The sequence below is a fragment of the Bos grunniens genome, chromosome 4 (genome assembly GCF_055505025.1).
Source record: "Bos grunniens cultivar Pamir isolate PY7600 chromosome 4, Bosgru_T2T1.0, whole genome shotgun sequence".
Taxonomy (NCBI): domain Eukaryota; kingdom Metazoa; phylum Chordata; class Mammalia; order Artiodactyla; family Bovidae; genus Bos; species Bos grunniens.
In genome coordinates, this window is record NC_141168.1 from 97,431,997 (window position 1) to 97,455,863 (window position 23,867).

Below are 23,867 nucleotides of genomic sequence, written 5' to 3' on the forward strand. Positions count from 1 at the left end.
AGTAGAAGCAGAGGACAAGTTCAACATGGCAGCAAGAACTTTTATTTTAGCAAGTGGGTGGAGGGTGTCATCTTTGGGAGGCAGAATTCACAGGAGGATGATACCCAAACAGATCATCAATTCCATTTTGAACATATTGATAAAAAGTTTTGTGAGAGGTACACAGTGGCTATATTAAGAATTTGTACCACAGGAGAGAAATATGAGTTGCAAATTAAAGCTACAGATAAAATATTGATATGAGTATAATAAGATTGGTCTTAATTCTTCAACTTGCATTAAATTTGCTTTGAAATGCATTATTTAACTTTAGAATGATACAAGCATTCACACACTTAAATATAAGTAATAGCTTTTATTGTTTGGTTATATTTTTTCTCAAGATAAAATTTTTTTTCATTAGGTTATGAAGGTGAGAATTTGATGAAAATCTTAAAAGACATTGAAAACAGCACAGAAATCATGTTGGACAGGTGGAAGTTTGAAGTCATACCTAATGACAAAGATGAGAAGGGAGACCCAGTGCCTTACAGTATCATCAATAATTATTTTTCCATTGGCGTGGTAAGATTTTCCACTAAACATTCTTTTTTTTTTTTTAACCAGTTCTGCATAATCACTGACATAAACTCTTATTTACGAAGATTTACTGCTTATAAGTAATTTGTTTTACCTTTGTGTCAGCAAAACACCTCTTCTAATGGGTAATAGTAGTAAAACTTCTGAATTTATTTAAAATCAGAGAATCAGTGATAGATTTTTCATGTGCTAAACAAAGGAAAGAAACTATATGTAATTGTTTGATAATTGTTTAGTAAAATTAAGCTTAGAATGCTTTATAAGGTTTATAAAATGGTTTATAAGGTTATAAGTTTCACATTCTAAAAGTGTGACAAGAATGCATCGTTATCTTATTTTGAAATCTATATTACAATATCACAACATATTAGTTTTCTATTTATAGACATTATTTTTAAAATTATGATTTACTTTAAAGTCTAAGAAAAATGCTGTTAGTATTCTCAAGTGGTTAATTAGTAAAAAAACTAATTTTTGTCTTAATTTCTTGATAACGTTGAGACTGAAATTAAAATATCATTTGGCAATTGAAACAGTTATTGAAATTTCAATCCCTAAGGAATTAATAAAGTTAACAGTGATTTTACATGTATTTATATATTACCCAGACTTATGACGTCTTAAAATATATATCTACAGCATTACATTTTATTGAACATAGTCGCCCAATATTAATTTACGTCATGTCTCATTTCTCTCTTATGGATGTGCACGTACACACACACACACTCACACACACACAAACACAAATAGCAAACTATCGAAAGTATTGGTTGAGTCCATGAACTTAGGAGTCAAGCTACCTTGGTAAGAGTTCTTTAACAATTTTTTTCTCTTCCTAGTTTCCATCAATTTACCTGTGTCATGATGGTTATTATTTTCTCCCTCATAGTAATAAATAATGGGATTATACATGTAAAGAGCCTCATATAATGATGCATAATGAAGGCTAAGTATACAATTGTTACTATAGTATGATAATAATTATTTTTTTCAAGAAAAATGTAATGCATTTGATCCATAAAAATCCTGTTTATATTTGATATGAATGTGAATAGCAATATTTTAACATCTTTACTGACCTAATTCACTCATTTTAAGTAAACCTTTTAATGATTTTAATAAATCTGTCTCATTTTAAAATGTTTTTATCACCAAGGCAAGAATCTTCATGCCCACATGTAGTCAATTCTGAGTCCTTACCCTAGCTCCAAACAACAACTAATCTTTCTAAGGTTTGCCCTTTATGGATAGTTCATATGAAAGAAATAATATGATATATAGTCTTTTGCATTTGGTTTCTTTCACTTCACATAATGTTTTGAGGTTCACTTATATGAACTACATGAAATACTGTATTCTTTGTATTGCTGAGTAGTAAGTATCCCATTGTATGGACTTATAATATATTGTCTATCTCTTCACAAATTGATGTAGATTTAGATTGTTTCCAGTCTTGGATATTATGAATAATGTTACTCTTTTAAGTCCCTGTAATTAATTTTTTTATTTCAGTTAGTATACTTTTTAACTCAAGGATTTCTATTTGGTTATTTTTTTTATATATTTTTAGGCCTTTAATTGGCATTTTCTATTTGAATAGTCATCGTTATATTTTCATTTATTATTTAAGCATAGTTTATGTTAGTTCTTTGATGTATTTATAATACATCATAATTTGATATAATACATCAAAATACATATAATACTGTTTTGAAGTCTTTGTCTGCTAAGTCCAACATCTAGAATCCATCAGAGACATTGTTTGCTTTTTTCCAAAGTATGTGTTACACTTGCCCATTCCTCTGCGTGTTTGTGAATATTTGGTTGGAAACTAGAGATTACAACATATTTAACAGCTGTGGATTTGCATTCGCCCACAGGGGTTATGGTTGTTCCTGTGTTTGTTTAGGGAGTTCCCAGAACTAATTATATGGAGCTGTTCTCCCTTCTAGTGTATGAATATACTGCTGCCTCTGAATTTTTGTTTTTCCTTTTGCTTTTATATTAACACTGGCTTCTGAGGATTGTTCCTATGTCAGTATGAATGACCAAAGTTTGTGTTTAAAACCCTTGAGACAGTAGGTTTTCATCCCTTTGCTGCTGTATGTTCATTGGGGAATGCATACAAACTTCAGGCAGTTATTAATCTAATTCAGCTTTTAATATCTGTTGGCTCTTTTATGTCTTGTGCTCACGTACAAGGCTTCTCACTTAGCCAAGGATGTGTAGATAACTAGGGCCTGTGTTACTCTGTCCTGAACACAGATGCAACCCTCTTTCACCTGTCCTGCACATATATACAACCATGCATTTAGTGTTTCAGACAGAAAGGAATATGTGGCAACGTATCGAGGCCCATGGGGCTTCCCTGGTGGCTTAGATGGTAAAGAATCCGCCTTCAATGCAGGAGACCTGGGTTCAATCCCTGGGTTGCGAAGATCCGTGGAGAAGGGCATGGCAATCACTCCAGTGTTCTTGCCTGGAGAATTCCACGGATGGAGGAATGGCAGGTTACAGCCATAGGTTTGCACAGAGTCGGACATGACTGAACCAACTAAGCAGCTGCAGCATTGAGGCCCGTTATGGCTGCATCATTCCCAAGGTCTCCTATTGAAAATAGGGCTAGTTGCCTGGTTAGCTGCTTGCCTTAATCAGTTTTGCAAACTTAGGCAACCTGCTACATTTGCCACTGAGATGACTATTATTTTAGATAACTCTCTGGGTAATGGAATTTCTCTAGCTTCCACTCCAAATCATGCTGGCTCCCCCGACAGTAAAGTCGCTTGCTTTCTTAGTGTGCCCAACCCCGCTAGAACTATCGCACTGACGGAACTGAAGTGTGAGGTAGCAGCTCAAGATTGAAACATCAGATTGCCAGCATTCTTATCTTAGGTTCAGTAGTTTTTTTTTTGGTAAACGGTTGTCAATTTGTTATATGCCTCTGATGAATCTTCAGTGGTCTTCAACAGAAATTATTTCTCTTCCATCACAGGAGACATGTGGCAATGTTTGGACACACATTTGCTTGTCATGGGTGAGAGAGTATTGCTCTTGCCAGCTAATGGATAGAAGATAGGAATGCTGCTAAACATTCCCATTTCATAGAACAGCCCCCCAAATGCACAAGAAAGAACCACATAGTTCAACATGTCAATACAGCTGAGGCTGAGAAACTTTGATATTAAGAAAAAAATATTAATTACAAAATTCAAGATGTTGGAAAACGGGAAATAGCTAAAACCTAAAGAAATGAGAAGAAAAAGCTGTAATAGAAATGACAGGACAAAGAATAACAAGAGCAAAAAAGAGTATGTTAATGAAATAAAACTTGATTATTGGAAATAATCAAATCTACTGCAAAACTGATGTTTTAAAAATATTGTAAAGAGAATTGCAAATAATATAGAATGATAAAGACCAAAAATCCCTCCATAAAGACAAAAAGTAATATCCTAACTGAAAATATATTAAGACTAAATAAGGGAGTGTAGCAAAGTTACTAAATATAAAATAAATTTATTCAATAGTATTTCATTATATAAGCAATAATCAACACATTTACAAAAACAGCAAGCAAAAATGGGAAGTATCTAGAAATTGATAAAGAATATACAAAACCTACCGGAGAAGGCAATGGCACCCCACTCCAGTACTCTTGCTTGGAAAATCCATGGACGAAGGAGCCTAGTAGGCTGGAGTCCATGGGGTCGCTAAGAGTCGGACACGACTGAGCGACTTCACTTTCACTTTTTACTTTAATGCATTGGAGAAGGAAATGGCAACCCACTCCAGTGTTCTTGCCTGGAGAATCCCAGGGACAGAGAAGCTTAATGGGCTGCCGTCTATGGGGTCGCACAGAGTCAGACACGACTGAAGTGACTTAGCAGCAGCAGCAGTAGCATGCAAAACCTACAAATAGAAATGTTAAAACTCTCTACAAGACATAAAAGATGAGAATAAATAGAGATAGTTTCTATTCTTAGATGAGATAGCTTAATATAATATTGCACATTAATGTATACCTTTAACCTATAACTAATCAAAATTAGAGCTGGATTTGTATGAAAAATTTGAAAAACTTTTTCCAAAATATATGTAACAAAGTAGCTCATTACATCTTAATAAGAAGAAAGAACTATTTTACCAAATTAGACATGCTACAAATGAATTGCATAATTATAATAAAATAATGTAATGAATGAGTAGATGAAGAACTCAATGGAAAAGCAGAGAGACACATACAGAAACTTGACAGAATGGATGTAGCCTGAAATCTCATTGGAAAAATAATGGTGCTCAGTTGATATGTGTTCAGACACTAGCTTCCTAGGGAGAGGAAATTTTGTTAGGACTCTGTCTCACATTACATAGGCAATTGCTAGAAATACTGAAGTACTAAAGTTGAAATGCAAGGTTTAGGGCCTAATAAAAGTATAAAATAATATGCAATGGCACTCATATATGATATTAAGGTAACACAGAACTAAACAAGGCAGCTTTTGATTGTTTTCTTTAGAAGAGTGCTGTTCTATTTAACTTGCAGCCTCTTTCACTGAATATGACATGGGAAGGAGAGGTGTGAAAAGAGGGAAAGCATTCTTGCCTGAAATATTTGCGTCTGTCCCAGCAAGACAGAGGATCAACACTCAGTGTCAAATCAGACCAGGAGACCTTATAGAGTTCAAGTTCTGGCTTTCACTCAATGAGTTCTATTTATCAACTTATGATCCTCTGCCCCGGTGAGTAAATCCAGCAGACAACAAAAATAACTGAATCATGTACCTCAAGTCATTGCTGCTGCTGCTGCTAAGTCGCTTCAGTCGTGTCTGACTCCTAGCGACCCCATAGACGGCAGCCCACCAGGCTCCACCGTCCCTGGGATTCTCCAGGCAAGAACACTGGAGTGGGTTACCATTTCCTTCTCCAATGCATGAAAGTGAAAAGTGAAAGTGAAGTCGCTTAGTTGTGTCCGACTCCTAGCGACCCCATGGACTGCAGCCTACCAGGCTCCTCCATCCATGGGACTCTCCAGGTAAGAGTACTGGAGGGGGTGCCATTATGGCTCTACTCTCCTCTAGATACAGAGTCCTCTCTATTCAACAACTGGGTGATAAAAGAGAATGAAATATTGACATTTGTGAGTGCTTTTCTTTTAAAATGGACCAGGGCTGGAAGATGTTCAGCTTAAAACCCATTGGCTGTATCCTAATCAGTTACACCTAATTGTAAGGACGGGCTTCCCAGGTGGCACTAGTGGTAAAGAACTCACCTGCCTACGCAGGTTAGATGTAAGAAACGCACGTTTGATCCCTGGGTTGAAAAGATCCCCTGGAGGAGGGCACAGGAACCCACTCCAGAATTCTTGCCTGGAGAATCCCATGGAAAGAGGAGCCTGGTGGGCTATAGTCCATTGGTTCGCACAGAGTTGGATGTGAGTGAAGCAACTTAGCATGCACACAACTGTTCGGAAAGGAATTCTGTTTGCCCAAGATGAAAAGGGGAAATTGGTAAATAACTAGCCACTTTCTCCTAATTTTTTCTTTGTAATGCCTTTCACTTTTAGCCAGAACAGTGGAAATAATTCTGAAGTCACGGTTAACTCTGAAAATAGGTATTCATCTATAGTGGTGATCCTTAAATAAAAGCTTCTTTATTAATTATCTTCTTGTGCTAGATACTGTTTGAGGATTGGCAGTGAAAAGGATAGAAGAAGTCTATGTAATCACTAAACTTACAATACTGTGAGGTGAGACAGAATTGTCATGAGAGATTTATCATCTGGGTATTAGAAATATAGATGATGGAAATTACTAAGAAAAACTGATAGTTGCTGCCTTTTAGTCTGATTTTGTACTTTAATGACTACAGATAATCTCAGAACTTACAGTTAGAAAATTTTTCATCTACTGGATAACATCAAATTCATATATGCCATTAGTTTCACCCTCGTTGTTGATTCTTCATTCATTTGCTTATTAAAAAAAAGTATCTTTTTTTTTTTTTTTGGTCAGGCCCTGGAGTTGTAGAAATGAATAAAAGAGACAGATTACCTCATTATTAAAATCCCGAGCTCAATAGTAGAAGTATTTAAAAAATGCACAAATACAACTTTGGGGGGTGAATTGTGATATACACTGTGAAAGACAAGAAAAGTTGCCAAGAGCTAGAATAAGGGACAAATTTAGTTCTCATAGTAAAAGAAGGTCAGTATAAATAAGATACATTTAAGAGGGGATCTAAGGAATACATGTAAGTCAGGTGGACACCAAATAGATGGAAAGTGCATACCAAGCAGGTATAACTGTATGTGAAGAGCCTGAGGAGACAAATGGCCTGGTGTGTTCTGACCTACAAGGTCAGTGTGCCTGGAACATAAAGAGAGAAGCTGGGAATGAATAACAAAACAGACAATAGCATAAATGGCTGCTCCTGTGTCTTAAAGATGCTTCAAAGCCAAGATGTGGTCTTTGTTTTTTAAGAGAGGCCATTGAATGATTCAGTGAATACAGTCAGGAAATGAAGTAGTCCAATTTATGTGTAGCAGAAGGTCTTCTACTAGAGGTGAAGTTAGACATTAATAGAAAGGTAAAACAAGTGTGATAAAAATGATCCATATAGCTTTGGATATTTCATTTTAACCTAAAATCTATAAAAATAATTGAATTGGCCAATTTTTTTCTTAAAGGCCCAGCTACTGTCATTTCTTTGAATGTCGGTCATCAATGGGGGTTCTACAAAGTTTGCTTGTATAAATCACACTCCATAATAAACCATCTGTTATTTCCATTTTTAGATTCTTTTAAGTGGAACAAAGACCCAAAAGATACTTGTGAAGCAATCTGAGTATAAAATCCTTTTAGATTTTTACAATAGTTTCAAAAATCTTTTATAATGCTCTCTCTTACATATAATTCTATGGCAAAGAACATATAATTCTATGGCAGTTTCACAACTGCATTTATATCCAATCTTCCCAAATCATCTTTGTTTTCATATATAAAACAAAGGCTCTTTTTGTAATTATATTTTCCATTGCTATAATAGGTAATTAAATTATATAATTATAATAAAGACTAAAATTGGCATAAACAGTGTTGGAAACCACACAAATGACTCTTGGTAAGTATAAACCTCAGAATGTGGAAACACTTGCAGACGGAAATAGTTGAGAGGGGCTGGAATTATACTGAGTTACAGGCAGCTTCAGTATCTTCAGGGGACAATAGGAAAGATGTCAGTGGGCCTCCTCTGGTGCAAGGATGAGCGTGTCTTCTTCTGGATCCCTAAGCAAATAGGACCCTGTTACCATAGCTAAGAGGGACTGCAGCCAGGTTACAGGGCAGCCTCAAGAGTCATAGTCTTGGGACTTCCCTGGTGGTCGACTGATTAAAGACTCCAAGCTCCCAGTGCAGTGGTCATGGATTTGATTTCTGATCAGGGAGCTTGATCACACCTACTGCAGCTAAGAGTTCTCATGCCATAAGTTAAAGATTTCGCATATCGCAACTAATACCCAGGACAGCAAAATAAATACTAAATATATTTTTTAAATAGATCTGTAGTCTGCATTTTAAAAAGCAGTCAATTTCTCCAGTCTTAATTAACCAGGCTGGAGAGAGAAACACCTTGTCAGCCCAGCTAGAGATCCCGAAGCTCTCTAGGCTCTTTTCTATAGATACATGAACTCCCCACCTCTCCTTCCCTCTTGGAGAAGGTAGGGGAGAGGCAGTTTTAGGATTGCTTTCTCTCATTCCCCAAAGCCTGGCTGGGTGCTGAGCGCCACCTGTGTTTTCCTTAGGGCAGAGTCCCCAAATGCTCACATTTAGAACCTTCCTCTAGTCACCTGAAGTTAGCCTGCCGTCTGGAGATGCTCACCTGCCCTCGGCTTGCTGTCCCACGTGGGACGCACGCACGGCATGCAGCACGCACAGGGCACGTGCACAGAGTGCCAGCCAGGAGGTGGGGAGGAAGGAGGCCCACAAACCTGTGCGGGCACCAGGTGGGTCAGTTGCCTGCTAAAATCATCAGTGTAGGCTTCCAGAAGCAGCTCAGGGGCCATGCTCCTGGAGGAATCTCTGCGTTGATCTGTAGGCTCCATCGCCCCTCAGATCAGATCAGATCAGATCAGTCGCTCAAAATGCCCCAGTGACTGTGAGGCCTTCTCTCTCCTACCTGCTCCCAGCCTCTGCCACCCACTCCCCACCAAACTGGTGTTGAGACCCTCTGTGCTCCAAGTGAGATGAGAAAGAAGTGGCCTCTGCGGCAGCATCCTGCGAGGCACAGGAAGCTAAACACTCCATCCCGATGCTGAGGGAAATCTGGGACTGAATGGAGCCTTTTTTGCAACTGAGCTGGGCCACGCTGGGGGAGTGGCCATGCCAGTAAAGGAAAAGTGTTCTCACCCCCTTCAGTGGATCTGTTCTTGGATATTTTGCTGTGCTGGAACTTCTCCGCTGGACTCCCTGACTCGGCGAATGTACTATCTATTCATTAGTGATTGTCGAAAGCTGTATTCCTTGAGGAGGGGATGGCGGGCGGGTGACTGCTGAAAACGCCCCCTGCACTATCTTGCCCACTTCTCTCGCCAAGGTTTTTGTGTGTGTGTTTGTTTTTTTTTTTTAAACAAAAGGAAATAAACACATAGCATAATAAATCTGAAAATACAGCCACAGTTATGGAAAATATTTTAATGGTTATAAGAGTAAATCATGTGCATCTGTGCCAGTAAACTATACAATGTGGAAGAAATTGAGTATTGCCCATCTAAATGGAAAAAGTGAAATACGCTGAATGGCAGCGGTGTCCAACATTTTTTTGGCACCAGGGACCGGTTTCGTGGAAGCCACTTTTTCGGGGGTTAGGTGGGGGTGGTAGTTTCAGAGTGATTGACGCACATCACATTTATTGTGTACTTTATTTCTGTTATTATTATGTCAGCTCCACCTTAGATCGTTACAGATTAGATTCAGGAAATTGGGAACCCCTGCTAAAGGGTAGGCAATCTAAGGCAATAGTTCTCAAACTTAAGTATGTATCAAAATCACCTGCAGGACTTTTTAAAATGCAGATTGTGACCCTCAAGCCCAGGCTTTCAGTAGGTCTGAAATGGAGTCCAAGAACTGATGATTCTAACATCTCCCAGGTGGTCCCAGTGTCTCTTGTCCATGGTCACACTTTGAGAACCATTTCTCTAAGCGTACAACCAAAGAGGAAGAAGTAAAAACATAGTAAAAGAGCTATTAAAACTGGTGTCATTTAAACAGTCTTTCATAGCATAGATAATTCTTATGTTTTAAAAATTGTTCCCGAGTAGAAAGACAGAATGTTTCCCCCTTCATTTTGTATAGCTAGCAAACCTCAGTATAAAAACCTCACTAACAAAACTCCAAAAAAGAACATGTATATAAATACAACAGTTGCAAACAACAAAATTAGCAAGTAAATTCAAGTATTGAAATTAAGGAATACAACCTATTAACAGAGGAGGGTTTATTTCAACAAAGGCAAATGTGTTATTAGCATAATTATTTAAAAAAGAAGCAGGTTTGTGATTTTTATAATTGAAAACTACTGAAAATGTGTAAACCATTTTCTACAAATTAACATGTAATATCATATTAATAGTGGCATACTAGAGGCATCCCAAATAAAATCAAAAAGAATGCAGGGATTATATGTGTCACCACTGTAGTTAGCATTTCTAGGAAAATGAGCTAATTTAATAATAAAAATTTAAGTGTGTAAATATTGACAAGAGGCAAGCGTAATGTTATTTGGAGATGACACAATGTCATATATATAGTCAATATGCATCAGGTAAAAATGAAACTAGTAAATCAATTTCAGTTGCCAAATACTAGGTAAATATATAGGAAAATGACCGTAAATTCTTCCTTTATAAAATTAACTATTAATATGAATATAAAAGTACAGGAGACAGCGACCAAGACCATCCCCATGGAAAAGAAATGCAAAAAAGCACAATGGCTGTCTGGGGAGGCCTTACAAATAGCTGTGAAAAGAAGAGAAGTGAAAAGCAAAGGAGAAAAGGAAAGATAGAAGCATCTGAATGCAGAGTTCTAAAGAATAGCAAGGAGAGATAAGAAAGCCTTCCTCAGTGATCAATGCAAAGAAATAGAGGAAAACAACAGAATGGGAAAGACTAGAGATCTTTTCAGGAAAATTAGAGATACCGAGGGAACATTTCATGCAAAGGTGGGCTCGATAAAGGACAGAAATGGTATGGACCTAATGGAAGCAGAAGATGTTAAGAAGAGGTGGTAAGAATACACAGAAGAACTGTACAAAAAAAGATCTTCACGACCAAGATAATCAGACCACCTGACCTGCCTCTTGAGAAACCTGTATGCAGGTCAGGAAGCAACAGTTAGAACTGGACATGGAACAACCGACTGGTTCCAAATAGGAAAAGGAGTACGTCAAAGCTATATATTGTCAGCCTGCTTATTTAACTTATATGCAGAGTACATCATGAGAAACACTGGGCTGGATGAAGCACAAGCTGGAATCAAGATTGCCAGGAGAAATATCAATAACCTCAGATATGCAGATGACATCACCCTTATGGCAGAACGTGAAGAGGAACTCAAAAGCCTCTTGATGAAAGTGAAAGAGGATAGTGAAAAAATTGGTTTAAAGCTCAACATTTAGAAAACGAAGGTCATGGCATCTGGTCCCATCACTTCATGACAAATAGATGGGGAAACAGTGGCTGACTTTATTTTTCTGGGCTCAAAACTCACTGCTGATGGTGACTGCAGCCATGAAATTAAAAGACACTTACTCCTTGGTAGGAAAGTTATGACCAACCTAGACAGCATATTACAAAGCAGAGACATTACATTGCCAACGAAGGTCTGTCTAGTCAAGGCTATGGTTTTTCCAGTGGTCATGTATGGATGTGAGAGTTGGACTGTGAAGAAAGCTGAGCGCTGAAGAATTGATGCTTTTGAACTGTGGTGTTGGAGAAGACTCTTGAGAGTCCCTTGGACTGCAAGGAGATCCAACCAGTCCATTCTAAAGGAGATCAGTCCTGGGTGTCCATTGGAAGGACTGATGCTGAAGCTGAAACTCCAATACTTTGGCCACCTGATGCGAAGAGTTGACTCATTTGAAAAGACCCCGATGCTGGGAAAGACTGAGTGCAGGAGAAGGGAACGATGAAAAGGATGAGATGATTTGGATGGCATCACCGACTCAATGGACATGAGTTTGGGTGGACTCTGGGAGTTGGTGATGGACAGGGAGGCCTGGCATGCTCTGGTTCATGCAGTGGCAAAGATCGGACACTACTGAGCAACTGAACTAAACTGAACCATACATGATTACAAGTTTTTTTTTTTTTTCTTTTTTCCTCATGTTGAAAACCTTTGAGACCTAGTTTCTTATATAGCACCTTGGAAATATGCAATTCAGTCTTACTGACTGTAGTTTCTATGCTGTGTACTACATTCCAGTCACAGTTGCTTTATAGTTGGCAGTTTATACCTTTTGACCCCCTCCACCCATTTGCATCCCCTCTCCTGGCATCCTTTAGTCATTTTCTGTATTTATTAGCTTGATTTTGTTTATTTATTTTGTTAGATTCCTCATACAAGTGAGACTCTTACAGTATTTCACTTTCTCTAACTTATTTCACTTAGCATAAAGTTCTCAGGGTTCATCCATGTTGTCAAAAATGGCAAGATTTCTTTCTTTTTATGGCTAATATTCCATTGTGCACTATGCCTCATTTATCTGTTCATCCATCAGTTCAACTTAGCTTGTTTCAAAGCTTGACTGTTGTAAATAGTGCATGAATGAACTTGGGGGTGCATGTATCTTTTCCAATTAGTGTTCTCTCCATTTGCTTCTTACAACTCCACTTTCTCTTGGCTATCTTCCCTTTGGGGATTTTGCCTTATATATCCCAAGTGTATCAAGGTACTTATTATTAGCCTTAGATGCCTGGCTCATTAATTTTATTTTTCAGCTTTCTGGTTTTATCGATAGCTGTGGCTTTCCTCGTCCATAATGACACGGACCCTGCCTTCTCATGTTTTTGTTTTTGTGGCTTTGCGCTGGTGAGTCAATTCCTGGCTAAAATACTCATGGGAAGCATGTACATCTGGAGACTGTAGAACCCATACTCTGTGAAAGTTCTCTGTTGATTCACTTTTCTTACCAGTACAGAAAGCAAGAGAGATTATATATTTAAAATGCAAAGGGTATAGTTCAAATTAGTAATAGCTGCCTCAAATACACAAAAAGTTCATTGAAAGTGAAAGTCACTTGGTCGTGTCTGACTCTTTGCGACCCCATGGACTATATAGTCCATGGAATTCTTCAGACCAAAATATAGGACAAGGTAGCCTTTGCCTTCTCCAAGGGATCTTCCCAACCCAGGTCTCCCGTATTCCAGGTGGATTCTTTACCAGCTGAGCCACAAGGGAAGACCCAAAAGATCATCATAAGTCCCTGTAACTATGAAGTTTTCCCTGCCCTATTTGTAATCATCCACCTAAACAAAACATGCCATATTGCAACAAGGAGAGTATTCGTGTATAAGATCAGAGAAGGAAGGATGTTAATACCAAAGGTACTCCTAGTACAGGGTCCAGTTTAAAAGAACAGCAGAATATTCTTATGGGCCATTTACTAGAATTTATAAATGGCATATAGAATAAATATTTCATAACTTCTGATTGTACTTGCATTAACATAAAATCTAAAATATTGACTCATCATGGTCATTTAGTACCCTAGTTCTGATTAGTATTTTAGTCACAAGGGAGTTCATTTATTAGTGTATTCTACAAATATTTATTCAGTGCATGTTGTAGTTCCTGATAAGCATTATAGTGGGTACAAAGATGAATACTAAGCCAGAAAAAAGTGTGAATTCCACCATGCTGGACATAAATCACTACATACATGCATCTTTCCTTTAATGTGGCTAGAAGATATACCAATAAGTAATGTTTCAGGGAATTAATTTAGTCCCTTTAAACTGTCAGCATATTTATCTTATTGGTGGTTTACTCGCCAAATCATGTCTGACTCTTATGACCCTATGGACTGTAGCCCGCCAGGCTCCACTGTCCATGGAATTTCTGGGCAGGATACTGGAGTGGGCTGCCATTCCCTTCTTCAGGTGATATTCCCTACCCAGAGATCGAAACCAGGTATCCTGCATTGCAGGTGGATTCTCTACAGCTGAGCCATCAGGGAAGTCTTTATCTTATATTTTAAGGTTATGGTATTAACTGAGAAATCTGTATGCAGGTCAAGAAGCAATACTTAGAACTGGACATGGAACAACAGACTGGTTTCAAGTCAGGAAAGGAGTATATCAAGGCTATGTGTTATTCACCCTGCTTATTTAACTTATATGCAGAGTACATCATGCAAAATGCCAGGCTGGGTGAAGGACAAGCTGGAATCATGATTGCTGGGAGAAATATCAATAACCTCACATATGCAGATGACACCAGCCTTATGGCAGAAAGCAAAGAACTAAAGAGCCTCTTGATAAAAGTGAAAAAGAAGAGTGAAAAACTTGGCTTAAAACTCAACATTCATAAAACTAAGATCATGGCATACGGTCCCATCACTTCATGGCAAATAGATGGGCAAACAATGGAAACATGAGAGACTTTATTTTGGGAGCTCCAAACTTGCTGTAGATGGTGATTGCAGCCATGGAATTAAAATATGCTTACTCCTTGGAAGAAAGGTTATAACCAACCTAGACAGCATATTAAAAAGCAAAGACATTACTTTGCCAACAAAGGTCCATCTAGTCAAAGCTATGGTTTTTCCAGTAGTAATGTATGGATATGAGAGTTGGTCTGTGAAGAAAGCTGAATGCTGAGGAATTGATGCCTTTGAACTGTGGTGTTGGAGAAGCCTCTTGAGAGTCCCCTGGACTGCAAGGAGATTCCACCAGTCAATCTTAAATGAAGTCAGACCTGAATTGGAAGGACTGATGATGAAGCTGAAACTTCAGTACTTTGGCCACCTGATGTGAAGAACTAGCTCATTGAAAAGACCTTGATGCTGGGAAAGGTTGAAGGCAGGAGGAGAAGGGAACAACAGATGATGAGATGGTTGGATGACATCACCAACGCCATGGACCTGAGTTTGAGGAAGCTCCGGGAGTTGGTGATGTACAGGGAAGCCTGGCGTGCTGCAGTCCATCCATGGAGTGACAAAGAGTCAGACACACTGAGTGACTGAACTGAACATTGATATTAAGTATAAAGAAGAGCAGATCAGATCAGTTGCTCAGTCATGTCCGACTCTTTGCGACCCCATGAATCACAGCACGCCAGGCCTCCCTGCCCATCACCAACTCCCGGAGTTCACTGAGACTCACGTCCATCGAGTCAGTGATGCCATCCAGCCATCTCATCCTCTGTCGTCCCCTTCTCCTCCTGCCCCCAATCCCTCCCAGCATCAGGGTCTTTTCCAGTGAATCAACTCTTCACATCAGGTGGCCAAAGTACTGGAGTTTCAGCTTTAGCATCATTCCTTTCAAAGAAATCCCAGGGCTGATCTCCTTCAGAATGGACTGGTTGTATCTCCTTGCAGTCCAAGGGACTCTCAAGAGTCTTCTCCAACACCACAGTTCAAAAGCATCAATTCTTCGGCGCTCAGCCTTCTTCACAGTCCAACTCTCACATCCATACATGACCACAGGAAAAACCATAGCCTTGACTAGACGGACCTTTGTTGGCAAAGTAATGTCTCTGCTTTTGAATATGCTATCTAGGTTGGTCATAACTTTCCTTCCAAGGAGTAAGCGTCTTTTAATTTCATGGCTGCAGTCACCATCTGTAGTGATTTTGGAGCCCCGAAAAATAAAGTCTGACACTGTTTCCAATGTTTCCCCATCTATTTCCCATGAAGTGGTGGGACCGGATGCCATGATCTTTAGCTTTAAGCCAACTTTTTCACTCTCCACTTTCACTTTCATCAAGAGGCTTTTGAGTTCCTCTTCACTTTCTGCCGTAAGGGTGGTGTCATCTGCATATCTGAGGTTATTGATATTTCTCCTGGCAATCTTGATTCCAGCTTGTGTTTCTTCCAGTCCAGCATTTCTCATGATGTACTCTGCATATAAGTTAAATAAACAGGGTAACAATATACAGCCTTGAACAACCCCTTTTCCTATTTGGAACCAGTCTGTTGTTCCATGTCCAGTTCTAACTGTTGCTTCCTGACCTGCATACAGGTTTCTCAAGAGGCAGATCAGGTGGTCTGGTATTCCCATCTCTTTCAGAATTTTCCACAGTTGATTGTGATCTACACAGTCAAAGGCTTTTGCATAGTCAGTAAAGCAGAAATAGATGTTTTTCTGGAACTCTTTTGCTTTTTCTATGATCCAGCGGATGTTGGCAATTTGGTCTCTGGTTCCTCTGCCTTTTCTAAAACCAGCTTGAACATCAGGAAGTTCACGGTTCACATATTGCTGAAGCCTGGCTTGGAGAATTTTGAGCATTACTTTACTAGCGTGTGAGATGAGTGCAATTGTGCGGTAGTTTGAGCATTCTTTGGCATTGCCTTTCTTTGGGATTGGAATGAAAACTGACCTTTTCCAGTCCTGTGGCCACTGCTGAGTTTTCCAAATTTGCTGGCATATTGAGTGCAGCACTTTCACAGCATAAAGAAAACAATACATAATTATAAAGAATACTTAGCTTTCCAAAATAGATAGGAATTTTAGGATGTATGCCAGCTATTATCTTACTGTTACTTGGAGGATCAGTGTATAATAAAATAAATACACAAACATCTGTATTACCTTTTTTAATACCATCTGTATTACCTGTAGTACATGGGTTCGATCCCTGGGTTGGGAAGATCCCCTGGAGAAGGGAAAGGCTACCCACTCCAGTATTCTGGCCTGGATTATTCCATCAAGTGTATAGTCCATGGGGTCGCAAAGAGTTGAACACTTCTGAGCGACTTTCACTTTCATTGCAGTAGCAATAGAGTGACTGAGTGTTTCAACCATAGTAAATATTAAAATAATGGAAGATTTAAGAAAACCCATTTCTCACTAAGTACATCAGTGATCAGCTTTGCAACTGAGAAAATGCATAAGTATGCATAATTAAAACCTATGAGTTTTCTCCCCCACCCTCTAGGTTTCTAAGGGCGATTCTGACAAGCCCATGGATTATATCCACGGAAACGCTTCCACTAACATAAATTGTATCTGGCTTGTTGACATTGGTAGATATTCAGTCACAGACTAGTACTCATGTAAGATCATCTTAGTCCAATTCTGTTTTCCCTACATAGAGTATTGATTTTGTAGCAGCTGTTAATCATCCCAGTAAGTTCCAATTTGGACACTCTTCAACACAGAAGTCAGCACTGTGAGCAGAAACAAGCAAGGCAAAAAGAATTTCAAAGGCTTCTGGAAAGGTCCTCCAGTTTTTGCAGAACATATCCAGAAACAAGTTAGTATCACACGCTGTGTAAAAAGTGAAAGCCAACATGAAATTTAAAACCTTATTCATATTTGTACTTCTGAAATTGGAAGTGGGTCTGTGATTCCTTTAGAATTACTCTGTGAGTCTGGAAGAAATCTGAGAAAGACTAGGAGACTTTTAGTGCATCATATATATTACCACCCAGATGTCCTATCAAATAGATATTTGCATGGCTATGATTTAATAGCCTTCAAGCCTAGTCAGTCACTAAGAGCCTCTTACTTCTCCAGGATAGGAAAAATGTGACTACTTAATTCTCATAAGCATAAATATCAAGTTAGTGGAATAGTTAGCAATCAGAATTCTTATAGTCATTAGCCTTGTCTTACATGTTGCCCTATGCCTTTACTGAAAATACAAAGGAAGTATCTTAACCTTATACATTTAGCTGGTCTTCCCAGGTGGCAATGGTGGTAAAAAGCCCACCTGCCAGTGTAGAAGACCTAAGGGGCATGGGTTCAATCCCTGGGTCGCCTAGAGGAGGGCATGGCAACCCTTGCCTGAAGAATCCCATGGACAGAGGAGCCCAGCAGGCTACAGTTCATACAGCTGCAAAGAACATGACTGAAGCAGCTTAGCACACATGCATACATTTAGTCATGATCACAGACTGGTTAACAACATAGAGTTTTTGGTCTGGTTCTGAAATCAGTTAAATTAGACTCAACAGATTTGAGGCTGTTTAAATGTAAACAGATTTAAACCAAATCTGTTTTGTTTTAAAATCTCATTTCCTTGCTTTGTCCACTTCATTTACCTTTTTATTATAAACATTATATAATTTTTAAGCTACAACCCATTTATTACTTAACTTTAAATTTGTTTTGGCTGAATTCTATTGGTCTAAAGATAATTATGTTATTAAGCCAGTAATAATTTGTGTATTTTCTTAAATGAGGAATTTGGATTATACATTTTGGAAGTTAGAAACATTAATCAAGTAACATCTACAATTCTCATTATAAAATGACATTGTTTTGAAATGTGTTTTTCCACATTTTATGACAAGGAGAAATTTATAATAATATTAATGCTATATTGAATAATATGTTTTTTCTGGATAGTCAACTTCATATTTTTATTGGAAGATTCCATTTCATTAGATATTGTTTCTGAAATAGGCTATTTTTAAAAGATTTATAGTATTTGAGTAAATTGCCAAGCACCAAAAATTAGTGATCTCAAATACTTGATAAATTTACTTCACAGCAATTTATCTACAAAATTTCAGTGCAAATTTAGTTCTAACCATTTTCTTAAAATTAGATAGTGTTTCTCTTTTATTGGCTCAGCCACATTAAACTGTTTAGTAAATTGCAGAATAATCAACTTACTCTTTACTGAATGATAAATAATTTATTCATTGTCATATAAAATATTGAGAATTTTTTTCAAAACAGTTCAGTTCAATCCCTCAATTGTGTCCAACTCTTTGTGACCCCATTGACTGCAGCACGCCAGGCTTCCCTGTCCATCACCAACTCCTGGAGCTTGCTCAAACTCATGTCCATTGAGTCAATGATTCCATCCAACCATCCTCTGCCATCCCCTTCTCCTCTCTCCTTCAATCTTTCAGAGCATCAGGGTCTTTTCCAGTGAGTCAGCTATTTGCATCAGGTGGCCAAAGTATTGTAATTTCAGCTTCAGCATCAGTCCTTCCAAAAAATATTCAGGACTAACTTCATTTAGGATTGACTGGTGGGATCTCCTTGCAGTGCAAGGGACTCTCAAGAGTCTTCTCCAACACCACAGTTCAAAAGCATCAATTCTTTGGTGCTAAGCTTTCTTTATAGTCCAACTCTCACATCCATGCATGACTACTGGAAAAACCATAGCTTTGACTGTATGGAATTTTGTTGGCAAAGTAATGTCTCTGCTTTTTAATATGCTATCTATGCTGCTCATAGCTTTTCTTCCAAGGAGGAAGTGTCTTTTAATTTCATGGCTGCAATCACCATCTACAGTGATTTTGGAACCCAAAAATATAGTCTTTCACAGTTTCCATTGTTTCCTCATCTATTTGCCATGAAGTGATGGGAACAGATGCCATGATCTTAGTTTTCTGAATGTTGAGTTTTAAGCCTGCTTTTTCACTTTTCTCTTTCATTTTTATCAAAAAGCTCTTTAGTTCTTCTTTGCTTTCTGCCATAAGGGTGGTATTATCTGCATATGTGAGATTCTTGGTATTTCTCCCGGCAATCTTGATTCCAGTTTGTACTACATCCAACCTGACATTTTGCGTGATGTACTCTGCATTTAAGTTAAATAAGCAGGGTGACAGTATACAGCCTTGTCGTACTCCTTTCCTGACTTGGAACCAGTCTGTTATTCCATATCCAGTTCTGACTGTAGCTTCTTGGCCTGCATACAGATTTCTCAGGAGGCAGGTGAGGTAGTCTGGTATTCCCATCTTTTTAAGAATTTTTCACAGTCTGTTGTGATCCACACAATCAAAGACTTTGGTGTAACAAATAAAGCAGATATAGATGTTTTCTGTAACTCTCTTGCTCTTTCAGTGATCCAACGGATGTTGGCAATTTCATCTCTGGTTCCTCTGCCTTTTCTAAATCCAGCTTGAACATATGGAAGTTCATGGTTCACATTCAGTTGAAGCCTGACTTGGATAATTTTGAGCATTACTTTGCTAGCATGTGAGATGAGTGCCATTGTACAGTAGTTTGAACATTCTTTGACATTGCTGTACTTTGGGATGGAATGAAAACTGACCTTTTTCAGTCCTGTGGCCACCGTTGAGTTTTTCACATTTGCTGGCATATTGAGTGTAGCACTTTAACAGCATCGTATTTTAGCATTTGAAATAGCTCAACCGGAATTCCATCACCTCCACTAGCTTTGTTTGTAGTGTTGCTTCTTAAAGCCAACTTGACTTTGCATTCCAGGATGCCTGGCTCTAGGTGAGTGATCACATCATCGTGGTTATCTGGGTCATAAAGTTTTTTTTTTTTTGTATATTTCTTCTGTGTATTCTTGCCACCTCTTAGTATCTTCTGCTTCTGTTAGGTCCCTACCATTCCTATCCTTTATTGTGCCCATCTTTGAATGAAATGGTCCCTTGGTATCTCTAATTTTCTTCAAGTGACCTCTAGTCTTTATCATTCTGTTGTTTTCCTCTATTTCTTTGCATTGATCATTGAGGAAGGCTTCCTTATCTCTCCTTGCTTTTCTTTGGAACTCTGCATTCAAATGGATTTATCTTTCTTTTCTTCTTTGCCTTCCTATCTCTTCTTTTCTCAGCTATTTATAAGGCCTCCTCAGACAACCGTTTTGTGTTTTTGCATTTCTTTTTCTTGGGGATGGTCTTGATCACTGCCTCCTGTACAATGTCATGAACCACTGTCCATAATTCTTCAGACACTCTGTCTGATATGATATCTTGAATCTATTTGTCACTTCCACTGTAAACTCATAAGGGATTTGATTTAGGTCATACCTGAATGGTCTAGTGATTTTTCCCTACTTTCCTCAATTTAAGTCTTAATTTTGCAGAAAGTTTTTCATGATCCTAGCCACAGTCAACTCCCAGTCTTGTTTTTGCTGATTGAATTGAGCTGTTTAAAAAACAGATCCATCAAATAAAAACTGATGATACTATAATTATATTTTACCCACCAAACCAAAAACTCCAAACTAAAACATTGTATCTGAAGTTGGGACAAATTTGTTCATATATTAATAAATGTTCAAGTATTGCTCTTTCATTAAGCTTCTGGTAGCTGTATTTTCTGACTGCCTTTTTTTTCTCTCCAGGTATTCAATTTTTTTAATGTGCAGGTTTAAATACTTTGAGTTAGTTATCCTGCACTTCTTTTATCACTCAAGAAAATTTATAGTGGTTTTGATTATTGACACAGACCTGTGAAGATGATACATGCAGTGTTTAAAATCCTTAATTAAAATATAAAATAATTAAATATTAAATAATTTCAAATGAAATATAAAATTTTATTGTAAAATTTTAAATAGAATATAAAATTTGGGAAAAGAAGGAAACTGTAAAACACACATTACATTTAAAAAAAGAAATATTTATTCCTAGGTAAAATCTCAGTTCAGAGAATTTTAGTTGCCTCCACTTCCTCTCCCTTTTGCGGAACCAGTACAAGATGGCTTTGTTATCTCTTCTTTCTCTCATATCACTTTCCCAAAACTTCTTTTTGTTATCCTTGACCTTCAGATTCACCAATTCAGTGACACTGGTTTCCCAATATTTTGCTGCACTTAACTGTGAACCACTTTGTATTTCTTGGTGACTCACTGGTAAATAATCCATCTGCTAATGCAGGAGGCACGTGTTTGATCCTTGGGTTAGGAAGGTTCCCTGGAGAAGGAAATGGCAATGCACTTCAGTATTCTTTCCTGGGAAATCTCATGGTCATAGGAGCCTGCTGGGCTACAGTTCAGGGGGCTGCAGAGTTGGATACAACTGAGCTACTAAACAACAAGAAACTGTGAATCACTTTCTATTTATTGAATCTCTTTTCTCACTTCTTTGCACTTCCTTGGCCCCATACCCTCTCAAAACTTAGAATTCTTTTCTGACCACCTTGCTGATTATGTGTCACCTTCATGTACTTTACTAACTTCATCTCTCCTTTAATTGTAAATAATTACCAGCTCTGCTCTTTTTTCTCTATGGCTGGTAGGCTATTTCATTCCTCCTCGTGGTTTTAGTCATTATCTGGAAAATAGGGTAGCAATCTCTGTATCACACATATAGATGTCTTCTGGAGTTTCACAAATCTCCACACCTAATCAAGGAATTGTGATGCTTTTGTATGTGAATATTCTGTAAGTGTGTCCTTTTCAATTTTCTTTTATTCTGTTTTGGTTTATTTATTTTTTATTTATTTATTTTGCCTCTAAAGAGCTCAGACTCTTAGCACCTCTAATTTTCACTGTTCTGGTTTCTCCATGTGGCTCCTCTCTGCCTCCATCTTAATTCTTCAAATCCAGGCTCTGCCTAAGCAGCTATACCTTCAGTGGCTGGATATGTCATACAGATGAACCCTAATCTTATCATGTCTGGCCCTGACATATCTTCAGCTTTATCTCTATTTTGGAAACTGCCTGTCCTTTCTGAAATGCTTTTCCCTAATCTATAGTTTTTCTCGTGCCAGCAGTTCTGTCAGGGTGAAACAGATCCCCTTCATCAATCCCCCAGCCCCCATCACTAATTTTCCCCCAATATATCTACCCTTTTCTTCTTCACAAATTATAAGGTTAGCAGCAGTACATTTGTAAATAATCAACTCATGCTATGTTTCAGTTGAAAATTCTTTCCTGAGCTGTCAGACTAGGTTTGACACTCTTTTTTTTTGTACCTCATGTCTCTCTTCACATACCTTTATTTAACATTAATCACATTTTATAGTCATCTGTTTGTCTTCCCCTAGAAACTGAGCACTTTGAGATTAGCAAGGTAAGTTATTCAGGTGTGCCTATTCTTTGCACACACGTTAGCATATAGCATTTGTTAATAGATATTAAATGCTCATTTACTGTGAATGAATACATATTCCACTCCTTTCCAAACTACAGTCAGATCTCTGTGGTTCTTTTTCTTGCTCACATTTAGTCAAAAACATTCTCATTGTTAGAGAAAAGCAAGCGTTAAAATTTTTCCATCATAACTTAAAATTTTTCTATATATGTAGAAAGTTTAACATGGTATTCTTTTGATTATTTTTACTAATTTTGGAAAATAGGAATATTGTAAATCTGCTTAATGTGTATAAATGAATTCATAGTGTGTTATGTATTTTTCATACATGTATTTCAAAGCATGGGGTCTTCTCAAACAATCTGTAAATACAGGAGAAGCCTTTTCTGACTTGAACGGTTTTAACAGAATTTTATTTTCGTAAAGTCATTTAATTTCTGGACATGGACTTTCCTAATGTTCCATAACTAATTTAATCTTACCTGGTTTTAGCTGTCATGTGCTTTTAATGACTAAACATGCAAAATGTATCACAGACAAGGAATTTTTTTTAATATTAAAAAAAGCCCTACACACTTGGTAAGAGCTATAATGCTGCAAGTGACATTGATAAATGAGACTGTATTCGTGAAGATGTAATTAATCTGCAACAGGGTGAGAATAGCTCCTTAGGTAAATGAAACTAAATCAGCTGTGTAGTCTGTAATTAACTTACAGCCATATTAGTCCAAGTGTAATGTTATTCATCATATATGTAAGGTATTATTTTCTCCATATGAAAGTTGTAATTTGCTAAGTAATGATTAACAGTTCATCTTAATACTTCAGTCATATTATCATAATATAATTGTCATCCATTTTCATTTTATTCCATTTACCCCTCTGTTTGAAAGGCAGGATTAGATGTCAGTTCTTCACATTGCATGTACAGAAATGAATAAATTGAAGATAAAGCCTGATTTATTGTGATTACCTCTCACTGACACGTCATGCAGCAGGTCTATTTTGAATTCTTTGAGAATGTGGAGATGTATACAATAAATATTAAAGCAGAGGTGTGGCATTCAGTCTGCACTGAGTACATGTAAAGAAGAAAAGATTCAAAGAAAGTAAGTAAATACTGACTTTCAAAACCAGGTATTTATTCCATACATTCCATACTGAATACTGAATCTTCACAAGTTCAGGCATTCAGTGATTGTTATGGTTATGAGTTACCAGGAGAGAGCTTACTTTGTTCAAAGTATGGTGCTTTTCTAGACACATTCAAGAACATTTTAGTGAATTAGGAAAACAAATGAGACTCAACACAGATCTAAAAC

At 37.7% G+C, this 23,867-nt stretch overlaps 1 protein-coding gene across 9 annotated transcripts in view; it reads left to right on the forward strand.

Annotated features, from left to right (window-relative positions):
* Positions 1-23,867, forward strand: part of DGKB (diacylglycerol kinase beta) — a 1,123,143-nt gene that overhangs the window by 636,287 nt on the left and 462,989 nt on the right. For all 9 annotated transcript variants that reach the window (XM_086397581.1, XM_086397582.1, XM_086397586.1 and 6 more), the window contains one exon: positions 404-564. In XM_086397581.1, the coding sequence (XP_086253707.1) occupies positions 404-564 (161 nt within the window). The remainder of the gene's footprint in view (positions 1-403; positions 565-23,867) is intronic.